Genomic DNA, 9,879 nt, shown 5'->3' on the forward strand with positions numbered 1-9,879 from the left:
TAATTTCTTTCTATTTTTAGTAGAGACGGGGTCTCGCTCTTGCTCAGGCTGATCTCGAACTCCCGACCTTGAGCGATCCATCCGCCTTGGCCTCCCAGAGTGCTAGGATTACAGGCGTGAGCCACCGCGCCCAGCCGTAATTTATATTTTGATAGATGCTACGGCTTAAATGTCTGTCCCTATCTAAACTCATGATGAAACTTAATCCCTGATGTGGTAGTATTGAGAGGTGGGGACTTTAATAGGTGCTTGGGTAATGAGGGCTCTGCCTTCATTAATGGATTAATCCATTCATGGATTAATGGGTTAATGGATTAATGGGTCATCAGGGGAGTGGGACTCGTGGCTTTATATAAAAAGGAAGGGAAACCTGAGCTAGCACCCAGCCCCCTGGCCATGTGATGCCCTGCGCCACCTCAGGACTCTGCAGAAAGTCCCTATCAGTAAGAAGGCTCTCACCAGGTGCCCTACCCTCAACGTTGGACTTCCTAGCCTCCAGAACTGTAAGAAATCAATTTCTTTATAAATTACCAAGTTTCTGACATTCTGTTATAAGCAACAGAAAACAGACTAAGACATTAGACTAAGGCAATAGATATTGCCAAATTCTCTTTTACCAATACAGCTGTCCCTTGGTATCCACGGGGGATTGGTTCCAGGACCCCTGTAGATACCAAAATGTACGGATGCTCAAGTCCTGACATAAAATGGTGTAGTATTTGCATATAACCTACACACCTCCTACCATATAATTTAAATCATCTGTAGATTATATGACCTAATACAATGTAAATGCTATGTAAATAGTTGCTATACTGTATTGTTTAGGGAATAATGACAAGAAAATGAAGTCTGTACGTGTTCAGTACAGATGCAACCATCATAGGACTAACTACATTTTTGATCTGCCCTTGGAGGGCCCTCTGTATTTGTTTCCAGCAACAATGTAAGGAAGTATCTGTTTACCCATGCTCTCTTTGCCACTGGGCACTATCAATCTTTTAAATCCCTTAATCTAGTAAACCAAGAAAAGACAGCTGATCTGCTGTGATTATGTCCAGCACGCAGCAGGCAAGGCCAAGACCTGACAGATTCAGCCAATAAAGATATAGTGAGCCCTCTTTAGGTTTGGATGGTTTATTATATATATAAACAGCAAAATGAAGAGTAGTCTAAGATGCCAGCTCCCCATGGTCCTTGTCCCACACCCCAAAAAGGATATGGAAACAAAAAGATCTAGATTATTATGACACGAGTTGCTGAGGGTCCAATGCTAGACTGTAGCTTTGGGGATTTGTAGTCTTTGGGGATTTGAACTTCAGACCTCATCAGAACTGGACAGCCATGAGAAACTCTCTCCTGACAGCCTCTCAAGGGGGTGTGGGGAGGCAGGTGGTAGAAGGCCTGGGGCGGCTCCTCTAAAGCTGTCATCCTCTTGTGTTCCAGGGGATCACAAGGTTCACAATGGCTGTGGTCCCAGCCTTTGCCTGTGTGGCCTATGGTGATACCACAAGGTGACTAGGAGCCATGGTGGAGTGGTTCCCCTACAGATTACTGAGCTATTCAGGCTTTTAACATCTTGATCTGATTTTGATAATTTATATATTTTCCCAGAAAACTGGTCATTTAATTGAGATTTTGAAATTCATGGGCACAGAATTATACATGGAATTCTCTCATAATTCTTTTAATCACATCTATGTATGTATCTCCCCCTTCCTCATTTCTGATGTTGTATATTTGTGTTTTTTTAGTTCTTTCTTACACAGGTTTGCCAAGGGTTTGTGTATATTTTTTTTGAAGATCAAGCCCTTAGTTTTCCTTAGCAATCTATTGCTGATTGACTTTTTCCTTTGTTTTTTAAATTCATTAATTTGTTTTTATCTTCGTTATTCCTGCTTATTAATTTCTGTTGTTCTTTTTCTAGACGCCAACACCACTCCGATAAATTCTTGGTTAATTTATTTTTATCGTTGCAAGGACAGAGTCATGCAATTGGCCAATAACTCTCCACTGTCCCTGTCATCTGTTCTAGGTCTAGTAGAACAGCCAGCTAGAGTTACAAAAACCCTGCTTCTCCTACAAAAACCCTCCTTCTCCTGTGAACAAGGCCCTTATCAGTCTAGCGGTTGGACTCCTCCTAGACTAATGTGGACCTCAGACTAGCCTTTCCCAATCCACCCTCCCAACAGGGAAACTGAAATACATGATTCCAAGGGCAGGTCACAATTCCAGCAGCTCACAGGGAAGTCCCTAAATCCTTTTTTTATACCCACTTCTTACGCAGGACCAAATTTTCTATGTGAGGAACTCTCAGTCCCATCTGACTACATCATATTGTGGCTTTGAAAGCATCTGAAGCTCGTACCGCTCTGGACCAGGTTCAAGGCTAAAGCTGACAGAAATCCCACAATATGATCTTCAGGCTGCCTTCTTACAGCTCACGGTGGCACAGGAATAACCTACCTATTAGGAACACTGAAGGAGGAAAGACCAGTGTCAGCTAACATGGCAGCCTCCAAGGCGTAAGAAGTCCAACAGCAGCAGGAATAACTTGGTGTTGATCATTTATCTTAAATTATAATGCATAAGTCCTGGGGATTTCTTTTGCCTCTTTCTCATGTTGGATCTCTTGGTTTTTTGGATTCCATTTCTTCCTCTTTCTTGGCTGACTCCTTTATTGTGTGAGCCCATCCTCTAGGACTAGGTTTCTCAACTTCAGCACTATTGACATTTTGGGCCAGGTAATTCTTTGTTATGTGAGGTTGGAGGGGTGAGCAGAGACTTTTAAACAATAGGAGTCTTGTAAACCTTTTAAAAGAGATTGGAATTTATCCCCAAGACAGTGGAGAGCTACGGAAAGGTTTTAAGTGGCAGAATAACGGGGCTGTACGTGCACTTTAGCAGAATCACTCTACCTACAGTTGGGAGACTGGATTGCAGGGGCTGGAGTAGAGGCAGAGAGGCCATTTAGGAGACTGTTACAATCACCCAGATGAGAAGGGATGGTGCTGTATAGAAGTAAAGGAAATGGGTAGGTTTGACAGCTACTTCTGAAACAAAATCAAGAATATTTGGTTAATAATTTGATGCGGGGGGAGAGGACACAGTCAAGGGTAATTCCTAAGTTTCCGGTTTAAGTACTGGACGGGAGCACGGTGTTGCTGTGTCACCGGATGAGGAACACTCTGGGAAAGCAGGTTTCAGGGAAGATCAGAAGTCCAGTCGCGACATACTCAGGAAGTAACAGTGCTGAGGGACGTAAGCAAGATGGCGGAATAGGAAGCCCAGGCCCTTGTCCCCCATGGAAACACCAGCTTAACAACAACACATGGACAAGTTTGCCTTTCCGAGAACTCCGGATGAGAGGTTGCAGCACCCATGAAACTGCCCTTCAATAATGGGGTGCAAAGCAAGAACTGTGGTAAGGGCCTAGCTAAAAATAATAATTAGTAGCTGCCCTCCTGTAATTGCCACTCCGGAACCACGCAGCTGGTGGTCATAAAGATTCTTAACTTTCACCATAGCTGGTGTCCATAGAGATTCTTAACTTTCTCTGCAGATAACATCACCTTTTCAAAAATCTAAAGGTAGATTTTACGACATCTTCCAGGCCTGCATTCCAGTGGATCGGCTGGCTCACCCAGACCAGCGGCCCATACCAGGCAACTGACTCAACTGGGAACTGTGACCTCAGGGACTGAAACAACACATGAAGATGATTTCTGCATCCCTATAATTTTGCCCCAATTAACAAACCGAATTGCCTAATTCCTTGCCTGCCAAACTACCCTTAAAAACCCTGTCTCTCAAGTTCTCGGGGAGGCGGATTTGAGAAATTTCTGTCTCCCGCTTAGCACTGTGTGGAATAAAGACTCTTTCTCCTGCTGACTCCGCATACTGGCTGCTTCTTGGGCAGCGGGCAGTGAACCTGGTTGGGTGGCAACACCCAGAGGTGCACAAAGCCAAGAAGAGAAGCAGGCACCTGCACTGAAGCAGGTAGGAAAATGTATGGCATTTTATCTTCCCTTGTCAAAGAAAAGCTAGGACAATTGTCTAGTTAGAGGAAGGACAAGGAGGGATTTATATACAAGGAGTAGGGGGGGCAGTATGAGTGGACAGAAAATTACTAAGAGGAAACATCAAGGGTAGGGGGACATTCTGATGAAACTGATTTGACAGGATTCTTGCTAAAGACAGGCCAGGGTGATCACATATTGCCTGGGGGATGGTGGAGAATGAGGAATTTTTTTTTTGTAGAGACAGGGTCTCACTATGTTGCCCAGGCATGTCTCAAACTCCTGGCCACAACGGATCCGCCTCCCAAAATGCTGGGATTACAGGTGTGAGCCACCACACCCGGCCCAAAGAAGTTGATCAGAAATCAAGGGTGATCACATATCAAGAGTGGAGGATTCTTGATAAACTGATTTAGCAGGATTCTTGCTAAAACTTCAAGATGTGGTTTTGTGATGAACACAGAAGCCCAAAGGTCAAGGCTTAGTTGCAAAAAGGGTTCAGAGGAACCTGACAAAAGTTTGGTGAAGGAGGGATTCTTTGTTACCCCAGCCACTTCCCCTCCATGGCATGCTGTAGTGTGATTAGGAAAAAAATTCCAACTCTTATCTTCTCCCTCAAGAGGGAAAGAGAAGAAGCAACCACGAGTCCAGTGTTCAGGCTCTTCAGGGGCCTGCCTAAGGGGCAGGTTTCTGTCTCTTCTGACTTGGAGTGCTGATGACAACAGCGGTTTTGATGCCAGGCTGGGGTCACTAAGAATAAAGGTTTGCACCACAGCTTGTATGGCAACAGAGAGACTGTAGTCAGTCAGACAGATACCAGGGGCAGCAAGAGATTATAGGCTCCAGATAAGAAGCAAGTAAACCTCTTTCACTGGGAAATTACACAAACAAGCCCAGATAAGATGCATCACCACAAAAGGTTTGAAAAATCCACAAAATCTCTAGCCAGGTTGATTGGTGAAAGTCTTCCCTTGTATAAAGCCAGTTTGACGTGCCCAAAGCTTAAAAAAGCATACAAAAGCATACAAAAAAATGGGGAAATGTGGCCCAATCAAAGGAACAAAATAAAACTTCAGAAACTGAGCCTGAAGAGATAAAGATATATGAATTACCTGACAAAGAATTTAAAATAACCATATTGCTTCTCGGACTTTTGGCTAAGATCAAGTGTAAAAATAACCATCTCAAAGATGTGCCATGAGCTAAAACAGAACACAAACAACTAAACAAAATCACAAAAACAATGCATGCACAAAATGAGACTATCAACAAATAGAACCTATAAAAAAGAACTAAACAGAAATTCTGGAGCTGAAGAATACAATAACTGAATGGAAAAATTTACTAGAGGGGTTTGGATTTGACTAAGTAAAAGAAAGAGTCAGCAGACTTGAAGATAGGTCATTTGGAATTACTGAGTCAGAAGAACAAAAAGAAAACAGAATGCAGAGAAGTAGGGAGAGCCTAAGGAGCTTATGGGACAATATCAAGTGGGACAATATATGCATTTTGAAAATCCCAGAAGGAGAAGAGAGAGAGAAAAGGTCAGGAGCCTACTTGAAGAAATAATGTACAAAAACTTCACAAATTTGAGTAAATAAATGGGCATAAAAATTCAAAAAGCTCAGTGAACTCCAAGTAGGATAATATCAGAGAGACCCATATGGAGACACATTATGATCACATATTGTCAAAATTGCAAAGAGGATCTTGAAAGCAGCAAGAAAAAAGAGACCCAACGCATACAAAGGAGCTCCTATAAGATTATGAGCAGAAACCCTACAGGCCACAGGAGAGCAGGATTACATATTTAAAGTGATTTCAAAACAACAACAAAAAACAAATCCTTGCTGACCAAGAATATTATAGCTGGTAAAACTTGCATTCAAAAATGAAGGAGAAATTAAGACTTTCCCAGATAAACAAAAGCTGAGGGAGTCCATCACCACTAGACCTGCCCTACAAGAAATACTACAGGGAGTCTTTCCAGTTGAAATGAAAGGATGCTAGAGAGCAATATGAAAACATATGAAAATATTATATAAAGCTCTCTGGTAAATAAATAGACAAATATAGAATCACATAGTACTATAATGTTAACGTATAAATCACTTTTAATTCTGGTATAGCATTTCAAAGATAAAAGCATAAAAATACTTACCGCTGGCATCCCTTCTCATCGGCTGGCAGCATATGTCTGACTGGTCTGTGCTGCAGCTGTCGTGAGGCATCCTGTCGCCCTGCTCCTCTCTATCTGGCACTGCAGAAGTAACTTTTCCTGGTTTCTTCTTCCTTATGCTGATACTAACCTAAAATAAGGAGGTCATCTTCTTCATTGGGTTTATTTCTCATATAAGACCTAGACAGAGTTCTCTTACTTTGTCTTTCTGCTCTTTATCTAGTGAAAGGAATGTTTCCAAATACAGGCAGGAACTCTTCCCTTTTTCCTTTATTTAATTTCAATGCTCATATTTAGATCACTATAAACAGACGGTTTGTAGCGACAGCCGAGGGCATTAGGCGGGGCATCAGGGTATGGGAAGTCACTGAAGGTGAAGGCAGGACAACCGTTAAACACGACTGAGGGAGTCCTGGGCATCTGGGGAATGGCAGCAATGAGAACAGGTGGGGGTGTAGCCAAAAGACAAGAGAGTCAAAGAAATCCATCTGGTTTTACACAAAGGTAGAGGGGGGATGGCCTGCAAATGGTTGTGTAAGTGGAAAGCGACTTCACACCTTTCACAAAACATGACTCAAAACGATCATAGACCTAAATGTAAAATGCAAAACTAGAAAACTTCTACCAGATAACACAGCAGACAAGCTAGATGACCCTGGGTCTGGCGATGAGTTTTTATATGCAACACCAAAAGCAAGATCTGTGAAAGAACTGCGTGGGACATCCAGTTTCTCTAAGTGACAAGAAGTGGACCCTGGCATCTGCAGACCCAGGGGCCACACTGGGGAGTCCGCACCGCGGCCCTGCAGACAGGCGGTGCCAGGAGCGCGAGTCAGCCAGAGGCCCTGCCTCCTCCCAGCTTGCTCAGTTCAGCGGGCGGCTGTCCACAAGACTCCTGGACGGGAGACAGAAACGAGCCCCGACGACCATCCGCATGTGTCTCTCATCACCTTAGAACTTTGAAACACAAAAAACTGTAATATCGTAATTTTCATTTTATTATTGCTTGTTAGTTGGTTAAAACAATCCGTTCTGCTTCCATTTACCTTATTTTAAAGGGACTGATTGCTACACTACATAAAATCATAATTAAATTTCATGACAGGCATTTATTAACGTTTGATTATTTTCTACACAGAAGCATGAGAAAAGCTTAAAATCCAAATCCAATTTCATTCGGTTCAGCCTTGACTGTAATGAAGGACTCTGGGAAGAGGAGAAGTGGTGTTTATGGGCTGAAGTCCCAGCAGCTGCTTGGTGGCAGAGTCCCAGTCTTTACCCAATTCAAGCCGTGGGCAGATGGATGGATACTGTCCCTCAGTTCTTCTTACCCATTCGTGCGCTTTCTTTATTGCCTCGAAATCCCAGGGAATATTCCTAGGTTAAAAAGAATGTTTCCATTGATTTTAGAATATAATTACATGTTAAAGGTAACGAGGTACTAAATCTATCACATTATATTGGACAAAATGATTCTGTCAAAAATTAAGATAGTTAACACATTAACTGCTGTGTGAGTTGTATTTAGTTTTGAGCCCGGGGCCTCGTGAGGCATATGTAACTCACACGCCTCTTTACCTTGGGGGCTGCGTGAACTGTTTTTCAAGTTGCATTATAACTCACGCACAGAAAACAATAAAAAGTAACACATTTTTCATTAAATTAGAAAGGATCGTTTTGTTTTCGAAGTTTTTATTCTATTTTCATAATAAAACACCGTGGTCCCAAGGAAAAATTTTTTTTCTAGTGTGGCAGTCAAGGTGTTAATAAAAGCAGTTCTCCTTGACATTTTAAGAATGTTCTTCTTTCTACCAGTCTAACTGCTTGAGCTTACTCTCTGCATCGCCAGGTGTGATCGCTGCCCGCTTCCATGTGCCGCTTCCACGACAACTCAAGCTGCTCCCAGCCTCTGTATACTTGTTTATTGTTGTCCCCTGTCTACCCTTCTGGATCTAAATCCACTCTTCTTCAAGCACAAACCCGAGTACTACTTTATAAATTAGGCTGCTGTTTCTCTCTCCTTTCCATTGTACCAGGATTTCTCAGCTTGATCAGGGACTGGCAGAATCCCCGAGAGTCCCCTATGAAACTGGCGTACATTTACTTGTGTATCATAAGCCAGGAACAACTTACTAGTAAAACGTGCGTAACACATAAACATCACGTTTGTGTCCACAAAATGATGTGCACACAAATGAATATTCAAGACTGTCAAATACTCATGTTTATTTAAGACTCTGAAAAATTCTGAGATTTTTCATTAATATTAATTAGCTGCCTCCTCATTTGTTCTGTCATCTGCTAGAAAGTGTAAGTGAACAAGTGGCAACATATACCAAAGTTTGAAAGAAAATTCTATGCGGGGGCTGGGGGACTTCACATTTTGAAGCTTCCCCCCACGCTCCTGACTTTTCCCCGTGCCCTGGGAAAGGGCCATCAGTACAGTGTGGCGGCTGAGAGCTGGGTTTGAGTCCGGGCTGCAGCCACACGGTGCTGGCTGAGCGACACTGTGCAACTTTCATTCAGTGCTGCGAGTCTCCGTTTCCTCAATGATGACACTAACATGAGTCTTATGGGTTTGTTGTGGGAACTAATAAAACTCATGAATTTAACATGCTTAACAGCCCCTGACACAGAGAAAATACTCAGTAAGTGCTGGCTGAATGTCGTGATGAAATGAACATACGAAATGATAAGCATGCCTAAAGTGTTTAAAAGACTGACATTTCCCAATAATTATGAGTCTACTTATAGTTACTAATTGCTGAAAGCAATAGAACTGATTTTAAGTATTTTCACTAATTCAGCTGGCCTTCTTTTAGTCCAGTTGGCCTCTAAACTTTTTGGTTGACTGTCTAAGTAGGAGGAAAATCTTGCTTATACACCCTGATGTAATGTGCATCTTAAAACAGAAAATATAGGGGAAAAAATTTAAAACAGATGATAAACAGGAAATAAAAATATTTAACATAGTTTTGTCTTATTTATTAACATACCACCAAACCATTTTGCTCACACAATAGCAGTAATATAGTAAGAGCAATATGCTGGAATATACTTCATCAATTTTGAAAATCTTGGTTTACTACTTTGTGCTAATCACAATTCTAAAGCAGGCTGGAAGTTAATCCTTGTTCTAATGGCTGTCAGAGTTGGGAAAACTCTACATAGAAGAAGGACCTCATTGGATATGCCCATGAAATCAAATACTAAGTTTTTAGTCTCATCCACCAGTTGTTCAAAGTGGTTTTTCTTGATATTTATTTAATAAATTCCCACCTTTCTCAAGGAGTTGTTTTGGCAAACTAAAGAGGTGTTGCTTTTTAAAACATGGAGGTATAAATTACATACAATGAAATGCTCAATTTAGAATTTTCTGAGTACCTACTTTACGTTTGATGCTGTTGGGAATAAAGAATTTAATCAGTCTTTGTGAGAGTCTAAAAATAGTTCTACTTATTTATTTTAATTTTACCTGTAAATATGTATCTCAAGGGGTAAGAATTACTTTTAAACATGACACTTAAAAATACTTATCAATAATTCTTTTTTTTTTTTTTTTTTTTTTAGACAGAGTCTCACTGTCTTGCCCGGGCTAGAGTTCCGTGGTGTCATCCTAGCTCACAGCAACCTCAAACTCCTGGGCTCAAGCGATCCTCCTGCCTCAGCCTCCCGAGTAGC

At 41.8% G+C, this 9,879-nt stretch overlaps 1 protein-coding gene across 1 annotated transcript in view; it reads right to left on the bottom strand.

Annotated features, from left to right (window-relative positions):
• Positions 1-7,196: 7,196 nt before the first annotated feature.
• PARP4 (poly (ADP-ribose) polymerase family, member 4) overlaps positions 7,197-9,879 on the bottom strand; it is a 98,107-nt gene continuing 95,424 nt past the window's right edge. Inside the window, exon 36 of the mRNA XM_012641671.1 lies at positions 7,197-7,575. Within this exon, the coding sequence (XP_012497125.1) occupies positions 7,380-7,575 (196 nt within the window). The 3' untranslated portion in view covers positions 7,197-7,379. The remainder of the gene's footprint in view (positions 7,576-9,879) is intronic.

This window comes from Propithecus coquereli, unplaced genomic scaffold (genome assembly GCF_000956105.1).
Source record: "Propithecus coquereli isolate 6110/MARCELLA unplaced genomic scaffold, Pcoq_1.0 Scaffold168, whole genome shotgun sequence".
Taxonomy (NCBI): domain Eukaryota; kingdom Metazoa; phylum Chordata; class Mammalia; order Primates; family Indriidae; genus Propithecus; species Propithecus coquereli.